The sequence below is a fragment of the Chiloscyllium plagiosum genome, unplaced genomic scaffold (assembly GCF_037043375.1).
Source record: "Chiloscyllium plagiosum isolate Xiang-an unplaced genomic scaffold, Cpla_swu_hap1 HiC_scaffold_2, whole genome shotgun sequence".
In the NCBI taxonomy this organism is placed as follows: Eukaryota; Metazoa; Chordata; class Chondrichthyes; order Orectolobiformes; family Hemiscylliidae; genus Chiloscyllium; species Chiloscyllium plagiosum.
Window position 1 is genome coordinate 36541363 of NW_028270140.1, and position 20797 is coordinate 36562159.

The window sequence follows — 20797 nt, forward strand, 5'->3', positions numbered from 1 at the left end:
GATTAATCGACACTTGGAAAGTCAGGGATTGATCAGTGATAATCTGTAATGATTGTTCGAGGGAGATCCTATCTGACTAATTGAATAGAATAGAATCCGTACACTGTGGAAGCAGGCCAGTCAGCCAATCGAGTGCACACCGACGCTCCGAAGAGCATCCCAACCCAGACTCGCCCCCTAACCTATCCATGTAACCCTGCATTTCCTGTGGCTAATCCACCTAACCTGCACATTCCTGGACACTATGGGCAATTTAGGTAGGCAATTCATCTAACCTGCACATTTTTATACTGTGGAAGGCAACCCATGTAGATATATGGAGAACATGCAACTCCAGACAGCAAATTGCCTGAAGGTGGAATTAAACCCGGGTTTCTGTCACTGTGAGGCTGTAGTGCTAACCACTGGGCCATCCGGCTGCCTCAGTTGAATTGATTTTTTTTTTAAAAAAAGGCTAAATATGTTGTTGAGGCTCGGACATAAGCTGGTTCAAAAGATAAGAGCCTATGGAATCCAAGATCATTTGGCAAACTGGATCCAAAGTTGGCATGTAAATAGGAGGCACTGGGTCAACGTGGAGGGTTGTTCTTATGATTAGAAGTCTGTGACCAGTGTCACAGGAATTGGTGTTGGGACTGTTGCTGTTTGTTATATACGCGAATGACTTGGATGTAAATAGAGGCAGCATAGTGGCTCACTGGTTAGCACTGCTGCCTCATAGCACCAGGGTCCCAGGTTTGATTCCACCCTTGGGCAACTGTCTGTGTGGAGTTTGCACATTCTCTCTGTGTCTGCGTGGGTTTCCTCCCACAGTCCAAAGATATGTGGGCCAGGTGAATTGGCCATGCTAAATTGCCCATAGTGTTAGGTGCATTAGTCAGAGGGAAATGGGTCTGGGTGGGTTACTGTTCGGAGGGTCGGTGTGGACTGGTTGGGCTGAAGGACCTGTTTCCACACTGTAGGGATTTTAATCTAAAAAAGGTATAATCCGTAGATTTTCACATGACATGAAAATTTGTGATGTTATTGATAGTGAGGAGGATGTTCTCAGGCTGCTGGGCAGAGCAGGTGATAAGTGTGAGGTAGTACACTTTGGGAGTTCTAATAAGGGAAGGATATACACAATGCATGTCCCTAGGGAGTATTGAGGAACTAAGGGACCTAGGTGTACAAGTCCATAGATCCCTGCAAGGTGACAGCAGAGGCAGATAAGGTGAAGAAGGCTTATGGGATGCTTGCCTTCATTAGCCAGAATATAGGAAGATGACGGTCTCGGTACAACTTTATAAAACATTGGTTAGGCCACAGGTGAAATACTCTGTGCAGTTCTGGTCACCATACCTTTGGAAGAATCTGATTGCATCCTCTCCAGTGCAGAGGAGATTCAACACAATATTGTATGTGATGAAAAGTCTTAGTTATGCAGAGAGACTGAATGAATGGCTTTGGTTTGTTTTCCTTGGAGTAGAGGAGAATCTGACTGAGATATACAAAATTATGAAAGGTATAGACAGAGTAGATTATGAGAAGCTTTTCCCCATTGCAGTGTCTAAGACCAGAGGATAGAAGTTTAAGGTGAGGGGAAAGCGGTTTAGAGGAGATCTAAGACAAACCATTTTCACCCATAGGATGGTAGATATGGAACATGCTGCCTGAGAGGGTGGTGGATGAATGCTTAAAATGTCAGAGCATAGTCACCTATGGACCAAGTGCATTAGTGTGATTTGATTGTTTTTGGCTGGCATAGACACGTGATTGTTGTCACAAGTCAGGAGTTTCAGTCTGGGAAATAAGGAACATTCCACTGCAGTTGCATCAATGTCCTGCTGCTATTATCAAATAACAACATTTTAACATTAGCTCTTCTCAGGAAAGCAGAAAATGTTGCCTTGATGAATAACTTGCTTTCATGAACCGTAGATTATTACTAATCTGTCTCAGTTACAAATCACACTTGAGAATTTTATTGATGCCAACATCATCCAAGACCTGTCGCACCCTGGTAATGATCTCCTACAACCTGTTCCATCAGACAGAAGGTAGAGAAGCCCTAACACGTGCACCAGAGGGTTCAGGAACACCTTCTTCCCAGCCATGAGGAGACTGGTGAATGGACTCTCTAGCCTCAAATAATGCTGATCTTGCTAATGTTGATCTTGTCTAGTGCACACCCTGTGCAATGGAACCTGCATGCCTCTTTCTAAACCTTTTTGATCAGTACATCCTTGCTTACTATGAACAGTTTGTACTGTTCGTAAACAAAGCTTTTCATTGTACCTTGGTACACACAACAATAAATCAATCAATGGTAAGGGTCATTTCAGACCAGAAAGGGCCTTCTGCAAGAGAAACACTTGCTTTCTAAACTTTAATACATGATGTATAATTTCTTCCTGTTGGACTCCACTGATCAAGGACTGTTATTACTTTGAGATTGTTACAAACATGTTCAATCTGCACAAAGCCATCGTTTTTATATGCTTTTCATCATCATCACTACTCCGAACTGCCCTTGAGGCGCTCTCTACATAACCACAAAAGCTCTGTCGACTCACTGTTGTCTCTTTTTATATGTACACACACACAGTATATAAAAGGAATGTCTGGCAGTGAGTTTAAACAGCAATTTGATAGTGCTGTTTGTATCATTATAAACTGGGCTGTGCTGGGCGGTTAATGGCTTTGTCCAACCTGTTCAATTGAATTACTGTTTTGTAATACATTGTCAACCATTTATTATTCTTGTGCAGAATAACTGGCTTTATTAACTGCTATGGTAGAGGCAAGTAGATTAAATCTGCAGGACCTAATGCAATGTGTGCAGCATAAATGTTTGGATAAAGTTAACATTCTATTCTCGTGACGTTTCTGAAGTGCTGCTGTTTGTAAATTCAAGCTATACTATATCTTTGTGCTAAAGTATGTTACAAGCTAGTTAGAAAGCTTCAGTGAAACTGAGCTAACTTTAAACTTGACCAGACCAGAATGTGGAATGTTTATCATTCCCCATTTTAAACGGAATTAAATCAAGTGATGCATTTCTGTAGACCTATAAGTGCAGTGTTCCATGAGATGTAATGGCTAATTATACCCTTGCAGTTTTGAACGTCCCTGGTGCCACCTTGAGCTTAAAAAAATCATCTGTGAATTATGAAGTGCTAATTAAATCACTTGCAACCTTTTTTTACACTATTATAACAGCACCATTAGCAGGTTTATAAACTGCTCATTTCCTGCCTGGATCATGGTGAGCAGTATCATGAGGAAGCTAAGTGGAGGGATGTAGTGCTTGATTGCAGAGTAACCTGAACCAAGGCATGATACACAACCATGCAAAACAGTATGTACCAAGTAGTTTAAATTGTATCTGGTATCTATGCAGTTTCAACTGCTGATAACTCAATACTACTTCCACCTGCCAGTTACCAGACACCTGGCATATGACATCTTGTCTCATTACGTTCCTAAACGTTGAAAGAAACGCAGCGCTGGTGAGGAGTTGTGCAACACCAATGAATAGTGGCTGTCACTTTTATGATAAACAGTTCATTTTCTGAAACATCAGATTGAAGATCTAGTTGGTGTTTTGTTGAAGGCAGGAGTTTAAGGTTGGTATCTTTTCAAATGAATGTCTCTGCACAGCCAAACATGTGGATTGTACAGAAAATTTTACTATCGAGCAATATTAATTTTATTTATGCATTAAATATAAACATTGGCAACTGTGTCTTAGTTCATCAGGCACTAAAGTTATGCAGTCATTAATTTTCCTGTTCAATTTTGTCATTGAAGTGTTTTTCATTTTTGGGGAAGGCGGGAGATGAGAGCTAAACATGAAATTTGGGGACTTTATTTGTCTTTTGGTTTTAGAAAATAGGACAAGTCAAAACAACTTCTTTCGACTCAAGGTTTTAAAAGAAGTGATAGTTGAGACATTGGTTGAAATATCCCAGGGTTCACTGGATTCCAGAAGGTTGTAAAACTGTCAACCTGATACTTCTGTTAGGGAAGGGAGGGAGTTAGACAGCAGGAAGCTAAGCCAGTTAGCCTAGCATCTGTTGGGCAAATGCTCAAGTCTGTTACTAAAGAAAAAATATCATTAGAAATGTTCAGCACAATCAATGTCGTTTTCTGATGGGGAAATCCATGTTTGACAAATTTGCTAGCATTCTTGGAAAATATAATAAGCATAGTTGATAAAGAGGAACTGGTAGATATCATGTATTTGAATTTCCAGAAAGGGTTCATTAAGGTACCATATAAAATGTTATTGCACAAGGTGGAGCTCACAGTACTAGGGTCATGTGTGAGCATGGATTGAAGATTAATAACAATAACAAAGAATTGGGATTAATGGGTATTTTTCGGGTTGGAAAGACGAACTTATTGGAGTGCCGCAACGATCAGTCCTAGGACCTCAATTATTTAGAAAAAATATTTATGACTTGGAGGAGGGGAAAGAGTTCAATAAATCAAAATTTGTTGCTGATATAAAAATAGATGGGAGAATGTGTTGCAATGATGCCATAGTAAATCTGCAAAGGGAGGTAGGTTGAATGAATGGGCAAACTCCTGGGCAGATGGAGTTGAATGTAACAATGGGTGGTGCACTTTGGTAGGAAGAATCAAAAAGCAGATTATTGTTTAAATAGTAGGGACTCCATTTAAGTAATAAAAGGGACTTTTTTTTAAGTGCAGCAAAGAGGGATTGAGAGTGTTCTTGGAATGAAACACAAAAAATTATCACACCGATGCAGCAAGTAATTAGACAGCAAATGAAAATTTGGCCTCCATTGCCAAGGAATTGATGTTTAAAAATGGGAAATTTTAGTTACAACTTTACCAAGTATTGATAAGCTCTTATCTTGAACTAGGTCCAGTTTATACCTTATGTTTTAAGAAAGAGTTTTTTTTTTAATATTCATTCATGGGATGAGGATGTCGCTGGCTAGGTCAGCATTTATTGTACATCACGAATTGTCCAGAGGTTAAACATCAACCACTTTGCTGTGAATCTGGAGTCGTATGTAGGCCAGCCTAGGTAAGGACGGCAGTTTCCTCCCTAAAGGACATTAGTGACCCAGGAGGGTTTTTTTCCAACAATCGACAATGGAGTCATGGTCATCTTTAGATTCTTAATTCCAAATTTGTATTGAATTCAAATTCCACTGTCTGCCATGGCGGGATTTGAACCTGAGACCCTAGAACATTACTGGGGTTTCTGAATTAATAGTCTAGTGATAATACCACAAGGCCATCATCACCTCATAACGTACTTGCATAATGTACTTGCATTGGAGGCAGCTCAGAAAAGTTCATTTCGCTGATTCCTGCGATGAAAGTGTTTACTTATCAAGAACAGGGTTGGCCTTTATTCTTTAGCATTTAGAAGAGGAAGGGTGATCTTATTGAAACCTCCATAATTCTTAAAGGCCTTGACAAGATAGATGTTAAGTTGTTTCCACTAGTCGGGCTATCTCTATGGGACATAGTTACAGAATAAGGGGGCACTGAATTTAAAATTGGGATGCAAAGGAATTTATTCTCTGAAATGTCTCATGAATATCTATCCTAAACACTATGAAGGCTAGATCACTAAGTATTTGAGAAGATAAATTTTTGAAATATTAGGGAATTGCAAGCTCTGCTAAACTGGCACAAAAAAAAATTGAGGCCTGGGCAGATCAGCTGTGATTGTATTGAATGGCAGGTGCACCTGGGGCTGAATAGCTGCTATTCCTATTTCTGATATTCCTGTATAGAAGAATAAATGTGTAGTTCTACAGCTGGTCAGAGGATGAATACATTAGGGAACATCATCAGTGCACAGTGAGTTTTATTGCAACAAGTACTGAATGTCTTATGATAGTGTGTTTATTACTTATAAATTGCAATTACATTGTGGCTGGCTGTTGTACAGATACAGAAATGGTGGTGTTCTGGTAATTCATATAGTAATACAGATACTCAGTTTATGCTTGAAGGCATTGGTTCAAATCCTCCTCTGGCAGTTGGTGGAATTTAAAATCACTTAATAAAATCTGGATTGTAAAGGTGGGAACTGCTGTTGGTTGTTGTAAAACCCCAACTCGCTCACTAACGCACTTTACAGAGGGTTATTGCACAACCGTACTGGATCTGACCTGGTGTGTAACTCCAGATCCACACCAATGTGAGGAACTCTTAATTGCCCACTGAAATGGACTAGCCAGTAACTTCCGGGCATTTAGGGTTGGTAACAAATGTTGACTGAATAAAGGATTAAAAAAATCAGTTTCCAGTAATGTCACGAGATCAATACTTCTGCTCCTTTTGAAGATTATCAAAATTCTGACTTAGTCTCAAAGCTGATGAATCCTGCAGCGGTTGATGATTTACACATGAATGAAAGTATTCATCTCATTAAGCTGCTGATGAGTTTGCATTTTCTGGTGTGCATGCATGGATAATTTTCAAATGGAGTTATATTATTTATGGTAGAAGTGTGGATATGTGAAAACCTGTTGGGGTGTGTTTTTGTGTTTCTGTTTGCCAAAAGCAATTTGCATTGAAAAGATATTCTCAAGTTGGTGTTGGTGTGAATGAAAATGTGCGTGACACTCACTTTACGCAATCCTGACTTGGTTTACTGTGATACCACTGCTGAAATTGGAAACAGCATACGTGGAGTATCTGATCTTGCCATTGATGACACCATAAATTGTGCTGTACCATCACCTCATCAAATCCTGAGAGCTGTTGCTTGATGTGTTTATGTATTCCCGAAAGTGAATAAGTGTTCATATCCAACTCTCGTGAGGTGTTATAAGTAAGTTTTAGCTTCGATTAGTGACCATACTCCCTCCGAATCAAAAGCTGAAGGTTCAGATCCAACATCAGCACTAACCTGACTTACTCAAGTACAGGACTGTTATAAAATTGTCAATTTTCAAATGAAAGTTTCTTTCCACTTCTTACATGGGCAGGGAAAATTCTCTGGCGTTATTTTCAAGTGACAGTAGTGCTCAAAACTTTTCCCTCAGCAAATACCAGCGACATGTAAACTGGCTCATTTGTCAGTTGAACAGAACACATTTCCCAGACTTACCTTTGGGTCTGATTTGGTCAGTGTAGTCTGTATAGCTCCAAATGACAAAACTCTCTTCAGATAAAAAACGTCGAAAAAATGCTGAGCTCCAGTTAAACCTTGACGACATTTGACATTATGATACTTGAAGAACTAACATTGAGTGTGTACAGGTGAGATAGAAATTCTAGGAGAAAGTGAGGACTGCAGATGCTGGAGACCAGAGTTGAGAGTGTGGTGCTGGAAATTCTGTCTGTGTAGAATTTATCCTGGGTCTTTCACAGCCTTAGTACATTTCAAAGCCAATTAAATACTTTATAAATGTAGCTGTTTTAATAATATAGGCAACCAATTTGTACACAGCAAACTCTAATAACAGCACTGAGATTTACTTTTAGTGATGTTGGTTGAGAGATGATGTTGAGAGGAAACCAGGGAAAATTCTGTGCTTTCAAAATATTGCCATGGGTTCTTCTATGTCCACCGTATAAAATTTACAAGGCCTCTCTGAAAGCTGATGCCTGGGACATAACCTAGATTTCATGTTTACATTTGTGATGTGTGGTTTGAACACTCAATCTTCTGTTTCAAGATGTAAGTGCTACGAACTGTGCTTTGGCTGATGAAATGTCGGTATAACTGAAAGCATTGAGGAGGCCTGAAGACGAACCAAGTAGATGTTTTGGGATATTGTTACAACTGACTTGCAAGACCAGAATAATTGAAAGGGGGTTGTCCTTGAGATCCAGCAGATTTTTTTAAAATCAAAATTGGCAGCGTAAAATTTCATGTGACCTCAAGCACACACCATTTCAGCATGGCATTTTTAGTTTGCATACTTCAATGGCAATTCACTTTTATTTGGTACTTGGCATCTAATAAGAATGTGATTAAAATTTTGTTTTTAATGCTAGCTGGAGTATATTTTACCCAAATCTACAGTTAGATTTGTTGCTGAATGAATAAATACAAACAGTAAGCAGTTTACGATGTTCTATGGCTAAACAGTGGTCTGAGTTGATTGCAACAAGTTGCTGGGATAGAAAAAGTAAACATCACGGGGTGGAGCCTGTTCCACCATTCATTCAGGTCATGATTAATTTTACTCTAATTCCACACACCTTCCTTTGCCCTTTTATCTCTTAATGTCCTCACTTAACAAATTTCTGTTAATGGCTTAGCATCAACCTCCTTCTACTATTCTAAAATGTAGGAAATGGGTGTGGGAATAGGCCATTTGTCCCAAGGAACCTGATCCGCTGTTTAACTAGATCTTGGCTGATCTTCTACCTCTGTTATTTCAAAATCTATCAACCTCTGTCTTGACACGCTTAATGACTGAGCCTCCATAGCACTGTAGGGTACAGAAACCCAGTACTCTGGTTCTTTTCCCACCCACCCATCCCCCCCACACTCAAGAACCTGTTCAAGTAGAAATAGGTTCTTCCCCATCTTTCCCAGGTCCCTTTTGATGTCTTTTGGAAATTGAAAGATTAAGAGGAGATTTGATTGAAGTTTCTGAGAATTTAACCCTTTGTAACCTTGTGATGTAACCCTTGTAATCCAGCCCTCAATGAGGTAAATGTACACTGCATTCCACTTTGGTAATAACTGCAATAATTCCGACAATAATCCTCAAATAGTGGACTTTGTGAAACAATGGATTGAAATAAGTTTTATAACAGTTCACCTTGAAGTTTTACAACTTTACTATTTTCTGGGTAAACATTTGATTTGGGATATAGTTCAAGTTTCACGCCAACTTTGTCTATGCTGTATTTAAAACAAAACATAAACTGTAATAACTTTAATACTGACCCATCCTGCGGCCAGTGATCACATCACCTCATTTTGGAAGATCTCGGCTTTTATAACTGCTCCTGTAGTATGATATATATGAATAAAACCAGAATATTTGGTCTTTAATAGGGTTTGCAGATTGTGTTAGTGCAACTGTTTCTTCCAGTGAGCTGTAGAATTATTTAGTGTTGCAACTGTACTGGATTTGAGTTCTTTATATTGTGAATACATACTTAAAATAAAAAACTGCAGAAATCCAAGATTTGAATGTTTGATCATTTCATGTTCATTTTCATTATCACCTAGTTGTTGCACAACATCTCCACTAGATTCTGCTGGCTAATTGTTGTCAGATCTATCTCATACCTTGCTTATGCTTGTCACTCGTAAAGCTTCAGGACTTACTCTGGAGTGCTTTACTTCTCCAATTGGTGTCTGGGTAGATAGCATTTCTCCATATCTTTTTACAATTTTACAACGTGCTCTCATGCTTCTAAGCAATGCCTGTGGTCGCACATGTTTACCTGTTTGCTCAAGGGTTTTGGTTACTCGAGTTGGATTTTGATAAATTTATGACTAATCTGTTCAGGCACTTTATGCTTGTGTTGAGATTGCTATAAATATCCAACCAAAGATAATCAGTTGGGAGTTCCTCAGCTGTGGCATTTTACTCACTCATTGAGGATATATTCCTACAGAAGCCGAAATTTGAAACAACTTCTTTGCACAGAATTGTATCGACATCTGAAATGTACTACGAGCTATAGCTGAAATGTGATATAAGGAGGATTGTTTAATCTACTGAAAATTACTGGGAGTCTTCCCTGGGGGAGAGGTAGGAAGGTTCAGAAATGTCATGCTTTGAGCAGGGCCAGTATATTCTGTAATCATATCAGCTACATGCTTGTTTGGAGTGGACTGAAGCACTCAAATAGATTTTAAGGTTTGCTTGTTCCCTATGCTGGGAGCAAATTGTTCAAATGTTTCTTTTTAAGAAAAGAATTGTTGTCCCTGTAGTTGAGACGTAATTGTGAACTGTGCTGAATACTTTTTCAATGAGAAGGATATGTATTGTTGAGACTTTACATCGACTCATATGTTGTTGCTTTTAAATACTGGGCCTGATTAAAACACCTCACATAACTTTATTTGACCTCAGGCTGCGACATTGTAGATGCATGTTTTTAGAATGATTAGGGGTAGCCATTGTCAGCAAAGCCATATTTAAAACTCAACGAGATTACTGCCAGATTTCTATTCCAATCCACTTCTGAGTGAAACAGAAAAAAGGACACTGCCCTGTAATCCCTCTGCTGCTGAGTTGATTAAACTCTGGAACCTGTTCAAAGTTTCAAAAAAAGTGTTGCTGCAATGCCAGAATGATGTGGATGGAACGCTGGCTGAATTTTAACTTGACAAACTGCTCTAGTGGTTAGGGTCGTGCCACAAGTTAGCCTCACCATTGAGTAATACTCAAAAGTTTCAATGTTGCCTGTCAAAAGCAGGAAGTTAACAGCAATGGTAAGTGCCTGCATTTTTCTATTTGTCCTTTCAATGTGAAGGATCCTTGTGCTTTGTGTCAGTTTTTCTAAGTGTGTCCCTCGGGTGAACTGGTGGCCATCGGCCCCTGGTAGAGTTTGTTAAAATGTAAACGTGGACTTTGACTTAGTATTGTAGTTTGTTTGTGACAGTATTTGACTGCATATTGATTGGAAGGAATAGTGAGATTAGAGGTTGATTGTTTTGAAGAGAAATGAAAATCTTTCATTGTGTTATGGAGATTGTCAGTGTTGTAAGGGAGGTGGGGTTGGGGAATTCAGTCTTCTTCAAATCTTGTTCTTTTACGACCTATCTCTATGATCTCCTGTGGCCCTGGAATTCATGAGGTCTCTGCACACCTCCAGTTACCATCACTTGAGATTTGAATTGTTCAACCATTTACCACTGTGTCTTCAGTTGATCAGGTTTGAACTTTGGACTATCTTCTCTAAAAACTCAGTTCTTTGACCAAGATTTCAATCATGCGTCTAAAATGTGACCCATTGTCAGATTGTTTTAATGATGGCTGCTGTTGTTAAGCACCTTACGATGTTCTGTTGGCAATTTTTATGAGAAATTGACCAGACATTGAGAACATACCCTTTACCCTTGCTCATCCTATTTCAACTGTTACATCGTGTACTGTCAGGTTCCTCCAAGATGGAACAACTTGCAGTTACATTTGCTTCAAGTCCAGTGGCTGTTTTAAACTCTGGACCACTTGTCAGGAGAATTTCCTTGGCACACTTGGCTGAATTTTTAGTTGAACACCGATGAAATAGATGAAATGCAGCAGTGCAGCAAAGCATCCTTCATCTCTTTACAATGAAAATCTTTGCAGTGCTGTTTTAGCTTAATTTCTCTTTTTAAGGCCCTGTTTGTTTAAGCTTTTAGTCACTTGTCTCTCATCTTCTGTGTCTTGTGTCCCATATTGTTTCATAATGCTGCTAAGAAGCAATTTGGGACATAGAGTATGCAATAGGCCAAGGATTCCCAGACTCACCAGGGTCCCATTTCAAGCTTAAAAGATTGTTGTGACCTCCAAGTCGGTAAAAGTGATGGTTGGGGTCAGGAGTCAAGGGTGTCGACCTGGAAAGGCCTGGACAGACCTGTAGATATTTTTAAACAATCTGTTGAGAAATCTTTGGATGCACTTCTGGAGCATGTGGGACTTGAACCCAAGCCTTTTGGTGCAGACCTTTATGTTGACTGAGGTGAAGGTAGAGAACAGAAAATGAAGATAAGATCTCCTGGTTTTTTTAAAAGCAAGGTCTCCCCTTTTTATTGATGCAGCAGTCAGGCCTTGAGGTTCAGTTGTTTAAGGTATGCCCACAGTTTGAAAATGTGGTGGGATTTGAAATTACATCGCAACTGTTCACTCAGTTGGAACTCCATGGCAATCATTGCTGCCTCTGGCCTCATGACCATGGAAAAACAATTGGGGTTGTAATTTACACTTTTGAAAGATGGACTATCAGCACTATATACAAGCAAGATGCTGATGTCAAGTCCAAACCCCATCAAGCATGGGCCTGTAACAGGAATGTTATAAAGTGATACCCTAGACTTGTAATCCCTTGGATATAGAAGATTAAGAAGATTAATTGCTGTTATTTAAATAAGTTGGAGATTTGATCTGAAGAAGAATTCCAGAAGAAGAGGTCATAATGTTAAAATTTGAGCTCAGTCAATGAGATAGTATCAGAATCTATGACTCTAAGTCTAGATTGCTCCCTCAACAAGCTGTTATGGCTGGGAGTCTATTGAAAATTGCAAAACTGAATGGATATATTTTTGCTGAGCAATGGTATTCAGAAATGTGAAATCAAGGGATATAGATGGAGTTAGGATACAAACCAGCTGTGAACTAACTGGATGGTGATACAAGTAGAACAGCTTCCTCCCAATTCCACAATGTTGGCTTTTGTTGAAAAGAGTTAATTCTCCAATAGTAACATCGATAATGGAAAAGGATTTAATTTCTTTTGCTGTTCAATCTTGAGATGTGGGTATCACTGGCTGGGCCAGTATTTATTGCTCATTACTTCTTGAGAAGATGATGGTGAGCAGCCTTCTAGAAGCATTGCAATCTATTCTTTTTTATAGATTCCTACAGTGTGGAAACAGGTCCTTTGGCCCAACCAGTCCACATTGACCTTCCGAAGAGTAACCCACCCAGACCTATTTCGCTCTGACTAATGCACCTAACACTACGGGCAATTTAGCACGGCCAGTTCACCTGACCTGCACAATCTTTGGATTGTGGGAGGAAACCGGAGCACCCGGAGGAAACCCACACAGACACTGGGAGATTTGTGTAAACCTCACCCAGACAATCGCCCAAGGCTGGAATCAAACCTGGGACCTCAGTGCTCACCGCTGAGCCGCCATGCCGCCCGAAAAACGAGAGGAAAAAAAAAGCCAGTGCTGTTATGAAGGAAGTTCCAGGATTTTAACCTAATGGCAGTGAAGGAACAGAGATATATTTCTGGGTCTGGATGATGAGTGGCTTGGAAGGCTACTTGCAGTTCTTTACGTTCCAGTGTATTTGCTGCCCGTGACCTTCTCAATGGTCATGGAAGTGAACATTTAAATTAATCATTTTATAATGTTTGTGTCGAGGATTATAACCCGTCAAGCAACAATCATTTTATTGGGTATTCTTGCACTGCTGCAGGATGTGAAGGAAATTAAAGATTAATGCATTCTTTATTCCCATGTATTTCCATAATTCTTTGCTGTTATTGTAAGAAATATGCTCGCTGTGAGTTTGGTAAGTGATGAAAGCTTTGTATAAAAATTCCAAAGGCAACTTAAATGTCTGGTTTCTATTTAAGTTAAATATTCAATCTCTCATAAGTTGGACACTGAAATATCTGTGCAAACATCCAATAGTATTATGAAGCTCAACCTCAGCTTCAAGAATGACTCCTGATCTTTGGCACTTTGCTGTCTTCTAGCTTCAACCTTGAGTTCAAGAATTAAACTGTAATCTGTGCTCCAATTTTGTTTCATTCTCATTGTGTTTCAATTTTAATCTTGTTTTTCTCTTGCCTTTCTCTTGCCTTTGTTTTCATATGGCAGCTGTTCATTATTTTGCTATTCACACCTCGTCTAGCCATCAGAGTTATTCCATTATCGTTCCATTTATCTTTGCAGCATCAACTAATTTTTATTTAATGTATCTCCATCACAGACCTTTCCTTTTCTGTTCCTTATCCCTACTCGTTTATTTGGCATCCTTTCTGATCCATATTTTTGATTTCGTGAAAGGGTATCAACTTGAAAACAATTGTTTCTCGCTCCACAAATGTTGATGGACCATAAATAATCTAATTTTATTTACAGTCTATTTGCATTTGACATGTAGCAATTCTTAAGCATCATCATGCAGCATAAGTGCAGCTCACTGTCTCTCAGTTTGTCAGTTAATGGAAGAATGCACAGCACAAAAGAAAACCATGTGTGGCTTTTGGAGAAGGATTTAGTGACAGACTTTGCATTCAACTGTCTTTGTTTGCTTGAGAAAACTCCGTTTTGATGTGCAGCAATGGACGGGAATAAATTGGTTAAAAGGCAGGTACACAAACCAAGAGACTCTCAGAATTAATTGAGAGTAACTTGAATTTATTTATCCTCAGTATTTATGTACTCATTTTGGAACTGTCCATCTTAATTGCGTTAAACCTATGGTAGAAAAGTATGTTATAGGATTGACCCTCTGTTACTGGATACAGTTACCACACTTGTCAGTGTTTTATACTGAATGGAGATTAGCCTTAAAGCATTAATGAGTGTAACTTACTAATCACATGGGTTTTTTGATTCCACAAGATCTGTTTGGGCGTTCATTGTTGAATGTGTAAAAGTTTTGCATTTGTATGAGCTTGTTCTACAGATCAAAATGCCCCAAGTGCCTGTTAAATTTTGTTTTCAAAAGATTGCAGGTTTTTTGCTTTATTAAACAAAATATTGTTCTGGGAGGCCTTTTGAAAAGGATGGTAGATCTGCAACAGGAAGCCTAATACTAAAGGGAGTTTATCTTGTTTTGTGACCAGCAGACTGGAATCTCAAACATAATCAGCTAAAATGGTGTCCCATGACCATTGTTGCCTCCTGACTGACTGGAGAGAGCTGTGGAGCTCAATGGAAACAGCTTTGGGTCAGATCCACGTATGATCCTGAGTGGACAAAAAAATTGAAAAGTTTTATTTTCGTATATTGAATCTAATTATGGAATACATGCATGGGTCACAGCAATATTAGTGAAATAATTTTGTAAGCAGCGTGATATTTTTTAGTCTGGGTTTGAGATGGTAGCTCAAATCTGTCTAGGTCTGTCTAATCTGCATTATTGACAATTAAGTAATCAGCTAATAAATCAAGACTTATTTTGACATGAGCCCTTCACTGGTTTAATGCAATAAGTTTGTTTACATTTTATTATTAAGCATGCGAGTACAGCAGCACACACTCATGTTTTGTGTTTCTCTTTTTTAGGACCCTAACTATTGAAGAATAAGAGCCCAACAAAATGGAAGACTGTCTTCACACGTCTTCAGAAAATCTGTCCAAACTGGTCAGCTGGGCTCACAGTCATGGAACTATCTGCAGCCTCATTCCAAATCTGAAGCACTTATTGACTGAAGGGGCCCATGGAAACCTCACTGCAATGTGGGGTTGTGGTGCTGGTCACGCTTACCACTGGCCATTGGCTGTTACTTGCAGGGCAGGTTCCCAGGACAGAGTGTGCTTCCAGGACAGTAGAAGCTTTAATTCTGAGAGCCCCAGCATAATTGCAATGTCATCAGAATCTCAGCAAAACCCAGCAGAGAAATACCTTAATAGACCCTCAAAAGGAAAGGCCGAGTGTCCCAGGACGAGGGATTCCTGCGACTTCTCGTACAGCGAACATTCTGAGGTTGACGAGAATGTGGAAGAGTATGATGATGAAGGTGATTTATTTCATATGGCATGTGAGTCTTCAGTGACAGATGAGGATAGTGACTATGATTCTCAGTTGCGGAACAATTCACTGAAAAGGCGGGAAGCTGGTCCTTCGCTTTTGCCAGACTCACCAAACCACCTTGCTAATGAGAACAGTAATGAAGTGATTGTTAAAAAAATCAAGCAGGAGGGTCCTGAAGACTATTACATTGTGACAAATGCAGAAATCTCTATAGACAACGATAGTTCGTCTGTTGCATTGAAGTCTGGGTCAAAGTCTGGTCCTGCTGCTTATTTGGGTCCTACCAAATCCTCAGCCCTCCTTCCTGCTGGTCACATGCCAGAAAAGATTGACTCGCAGGGTATTTCTGTCATTCCACCTGCTTCTAATCGGGTTGCTGGTACAAAGTCAGGACGGAGTTGCACAACTTCACAGAAGAAGCTAAACGGAGGTCAAGGAGCTGGGCAGAAATTAGTTCTTCAGATGCCGGTCAGCACATCAGGAGGAAACCAGCAGATCAATATCCCACTCTCAGCCCTCCAGCTTCCTGGCCAAGAAGAGCAGAACGCTTCTGAAGACACAGGGGCACAGATGGTGAAGACTGGAGCTTCCAGTGAGGTCTCCTTGTCTCCATCTGTCAGCGCTGAACCTGAAGTTAGCTCCAGCCAGCAACAATCGAGTGTGCCCCAATCTCTGGTCAAAGATGCCAGTGCCCAATCATCAGCAACAGGTAAGAAGGTCTTCAAACTCAAGATTTTATAACACTGTTCGTGCTTTGGTCCTACAACACATGAGATCCTGCAACTGAAGTTTTCCAATCATAGAATTTTCAAGTGTGTTGATTTCACATTTACTGGCAGTAAATGATGTTAAAGTGGAGACCAGACTGAATTTCCTTCTCAAGCCCAGCCAAAGGATTGATCCCCTGGGTCGTTCAGTATTTACTGTAACAGCAAAACTGATCAAATTCTTGTATGTTGATGAATGATTTTGAAACCCTTCAGAATTGTTATTTGAAGTTATTAATGGTGAAATGGTGAAGATAATTTTTTTTTTAATCTTCAACCAATCTTTTGGACTGACAAAGTGGAGAAGGATTCAGGATGAAAATGGTAAATTTTGGCTTATTCCAGTGAGTACTGTTCCATAAGTGAGGTTTTTATAATGAATACTGCAGTGAATTCTTGCTTTCATTCTCGCATAAGTCAATCATCTTCACAATTATCTTTGACAAGATATTTTCTCAATTTGTTGAGATTGGAGGGAAAGTTTTGCCTGTGTTTTTTGAAAAAGGACCAATTTTTAATTTAAAAAAAAAATTGCCATGTATCTCATAAGAAATTTTGAAGGGATAGTGCTGTGTCGATCAGTTGTTTTGAACTCTTCTGTGATTTTCTTTTGAAGTGGGAGAACTGGCCATGGTTGTAACCATGTTATTGCTCTGAAGAGGAAGGCTTTTGCACTGTATGCATCTCCTCTTGATGTCATGCTGAACATTGGCATCATCTGTGGGACATTCAAGCCTTGCCTCAACATCTTTGGGTGGTTGACCACATATAAGGATGCTCAAGGCCAGGGAAAGTGGATTTGAGAGGGAGTATTTAGTTACAAATGAATGCAGTGTACTGGAGATTTTCCACGCACATTTGAAATGTGTTCTCTTTGTCTATCCTGTTAAATATCTTTGTAATTTTTACTTCCTTCATAAGGCCATCCCTTTGTCTTTTTTCTGGTGAAGTGACTTAGAGCATGTTTAGTCCTCATTGATATTTGTACCACCTCCATTTTGGTACTAATCTTCTAATTTTATTTTATGCTATCCCTGGTTTTTCTGAAATCTTCTGGTGATCTGTAGACTAGAACTATGCATAGCAATCCTAAGTGTAGACCAAGCAAGGTTATTTGCGAGTTTAGCACAACTTTTTAGAATAACATATTATGAGGCAACTGCCTTGGCCAAAGTACCTTCACTAATTTGTGACAGCATTATTGCAACAAGATTGTACTGAAGGTTGAGGCTACAGGAACTAAACTCTAGTTAACTGTCACATCTGATACATAAGTGGTCTTTATGCAAAATACCTTCTAACTATAGAGAGCAGGGGCAAACTGCAGGGGTTTTACCAAAATAACAGCCACAAACCTGGAGGAGTAATTTGCATACAACTTCAAATCTGAATTTTTGGCTAGTGTCTAAAGTTGCATTGAGACCAGTGATGTTAGGACAGGTTTTAGATTGCATTTCCCCAGATAGATCAGCAAAACGTATTGCACCTGTTGAGTTAACAGTATTAAACATTGTTTGTTATTATAGTTGCAACTTCCTAACTTGAAGAGAAGTTGAATTTATATTCTGTAGACATATCATAGAGATGTACAGCATGGAAACAGTCCCTTCAGTCGAACTCATCCATGCTGACCAGATATCCTAACCTAATCTAGTCCCATTTGTCAACACTTGGCCCATATCCCTCTAAATCCTTCCTACTCCATAAATGTATTTTGTTTATTTAGATTGGGACTACGATGTTGTGGCCATCACGGAAACGTGGATAGATGAGGGACAGGAATGGCTGTTGGAGGTTCCTGGTTACAGGTGTTTCAGTAAGATTAGGGAGGGTGGGAAAAAAGGAGGGGGGATGGCATTGCTAATTAGAAATGGTATAACGGCTGCAGAAAGGAAGTTTGAGGGGGATCTGCCTCTGGAGGTAGTATGGGCTGAAGTCAGAAATAGGAAAGGTGCAGTCACCTTGTTGGGTGTTTACTATAGGCCCCCCAATAGCAGCAGAGATGTGGAGAAACAGATTGGGAAACAGATTTTGGAAAGGTGCAGAAGCCACAGGGTCGTAGTCATGGGCGACTTCAACTTCCCAAATATTGATTGGAAGCTCTTTAGATCAAGTAGATTGGATGGGGCGGTGTTTGTGCAGTGTGTCCAGGAAGCTTTTCTAACGCAGTATGTAGATTGTCCAACCAGAGGGGAGGCCATATTGGATTTGGTACTCGGTAATGAACCGGGACAAGTGGTGGGCTTGTTAGTGGGTGAACATTTTGGTGATGGTGACCACAATTCTGTGACTTTCACCTTGGTTATGGAGAGAGATAGGTGCGCACAACAAGGTAGATTTTATAATTGGGGGAAGGGAAATTACGATGCTGTAAGGCAGGATTTGAGGAGCATACGTTGGGAGCATAGGCTGTCAGGGAAGGATGTGGTGGAAATGTGGAACTTTTTCAAAGAGCAGATACGACGTGTCCATGATATGTATGTACCTATCAGGCAGGAAAGAAGTGGTCGTGTGAGGGAGCCTTTGTTGACGAGAGAGGTTGAATGTCTGGTAAAGAGGAAGAAGGAGGCTTACATAAGGTTGAGGAAACAGGATTCAGACAGAGCAGTGGAGGGATACAGGATAGCCAGAAGGGACCTGAAGAAAGGGATTAGGAGAGCTAAGAGAGGGCATGAAAAATCGTTGGCGGATAGGATCAAGGATAACCCCAAGGCATTTTATGCGTATGTGAGAAACCTGAGAATGACGAGAACGAGGGTAGGTCCGATCAAGGACAGTAGTGGGAGACTGTGTATTGAGTTGGAAGAGATAGGAGAGGTCTTGAACAAGTACTTCTCTTCAGTATTTACGAACGAGAGGGACCGTATTGTAGAAGAGGAGAGTGTGAAATGGACTGGTAAGCTAGAAGAGATACCTGTTAGGAAGGAAGATGTGTTGGACATTTTGAACAACTTGAGGATAGACAAGTCCCCCGGGCCTGATGGGATATATCCTAGGGTTATGTGGGAAGCAAGAGAGGAAATTGCAGTACCGTTGGCAATGATCTTCTCGTCTTCACTGGCAACGAGGGTGGTACCAGGGGACTGGAGAGTAGCGAATGTTGTGCCCCTGTTCAAAAAAGGGAATAGGGATAACCCTGGGAATTACAGGCCTGTTAGTCTTGCTTCTGTGGTAGGCAAAGTAATGGAAAGGGTAATGAGGGATAGGATTTATGAGTATCTGGAAAGACACTGCTTGATTAGGGACAGCCAGCACGGATTTGTGAAGGGTAGGTCTTGCCTTACAAGTCTTATTGAATTCTTCGAGGAGGTGACCAAGCATGTGGATGAGGGTAGAGCAGTGGATGTAGTGTACATGGATTTTAGTAAGGCATTTGATAAGGTTCCCCATGGTAGGCTTATGTGGAAAGTCAGGAGGCATGGGATAGAGGGAAATTTGGCCAATTGGATAGAAAACTGGCTAACCGGTCGAAGGCAGAGAATGGTGGTAGATGGTAAATATTTAGCCTGGAGCCCAGTTACAAGTGGAGTTCCGCAGGGATCAGTTCTGGGTCCTCTGCTGTTTGTAATTTTTATTAATGACTTAGATGAGGGAGTCGAAGGGTGGGTCAGTAAATTTGCAGATGATACGAAGATAGGTGGAGTTGTGGACAGTGAGGAGGGCTGTTGTCGGCTGCAGAGGGACTTAGATATGATGCAGAGCTGGGCTGAGGAGTGGCAGATGGAGTTCAACCCTGCCAAGTGTGAGGTTGTCCATTTTGGAAGAACAAATAAGAATGCGGAATACAGGGTTAATGGTAGGGTTCTTAGTCAGGTGGAGGAACAGAGGGATCTTGGGGTCTATGTACATAGATCTTTGAAGGTTGCCACTCAGGTGGATAGAGTTTGTAAGAAGGCCTATGGAGTATTATCGTTCATTAGCAGAGGGATTGAATTCAAGAGTCGTGAAGTGATGTTGCAGCTGTACAGGACTTTGGTTAGGCCACAGTTGGAGTACTGTGTGCAGTTCTGGTCGCCTCACTTTAGGAAAGATGTGGAAGCTTTGGAGAGGGTGCAGAGAAGATTTACCAGGATGTTGCCTGGAATGGAGAGGAAGTCGTACGAGGATAGGTTGAGAGTTCTCGGCCTTTTCTCGTTGGAACGGCGAAGGATGAGGGGTGACTTGATAGAGGTTTATAAGATGATCAGAGGAATAGATAGAGTAGACAGTCAGAAACTTTTTCCCCGGGTACAACAGAGTGTTACAAGGGGACATAAATTTAAGGTGAAGGGTGGAAGGTATAGGGGAGATGTCAGGGGTGGGTTCTTTACCCAGAGAGTGGTGGGGGCATGGAATGCGCTGCCCGTGGGAGTGGTAGAGTCGGAATCATTGGCGACCTTTAAGCGGCATTTGGATAGGTACATGGATGGGTACTTAATCTAGGTTAGAAGTTCGGCACAACATCGTGGGCCGAAGGGCCTGTTCTGTGCTGTATTGTTCTATGTTCTATGTTCTATATCTGATTAGTTTATAGTGGAAACTCCCAGCATTAGGAAATGATCAGTGACATATTAGACAGCAAGATTATTGAAACGAATGTCCACTCACTCACTTTGCTACTCTGCTTTTAATTTCCTATGTTGGGTCAAACCACTCAAAAGCTAACAATTAGCTGTG

General features: G+C 40.4%; 1 protein-coding gene across 2 annotated transcripts in view; it reads left to right on the top strand.

Annotated features, from left to right (window-relative positions):
* Nucleotides 1–20797, top strand: part of kiaa1958 (KIAA1958 ortholog) — a 113246-nt gene that overhangs the window by 7621 nt on the left and 84828 nt on the right. For both annotated transcript variants that reach the window (XM_043715867.2, XM_043715859.2), the window contains exon 2: nt 14906–16083. In XM_043715867.2, coding sequence (XP_043571802.2) covers nt 14940–16083 — 1144 coding nt within the window. In that variant the 5' untranslated portion in view covers nt 14906–14939. The remainder of the gene's footprint in view (nt 1–14905; nt 16084–20797) is intronic.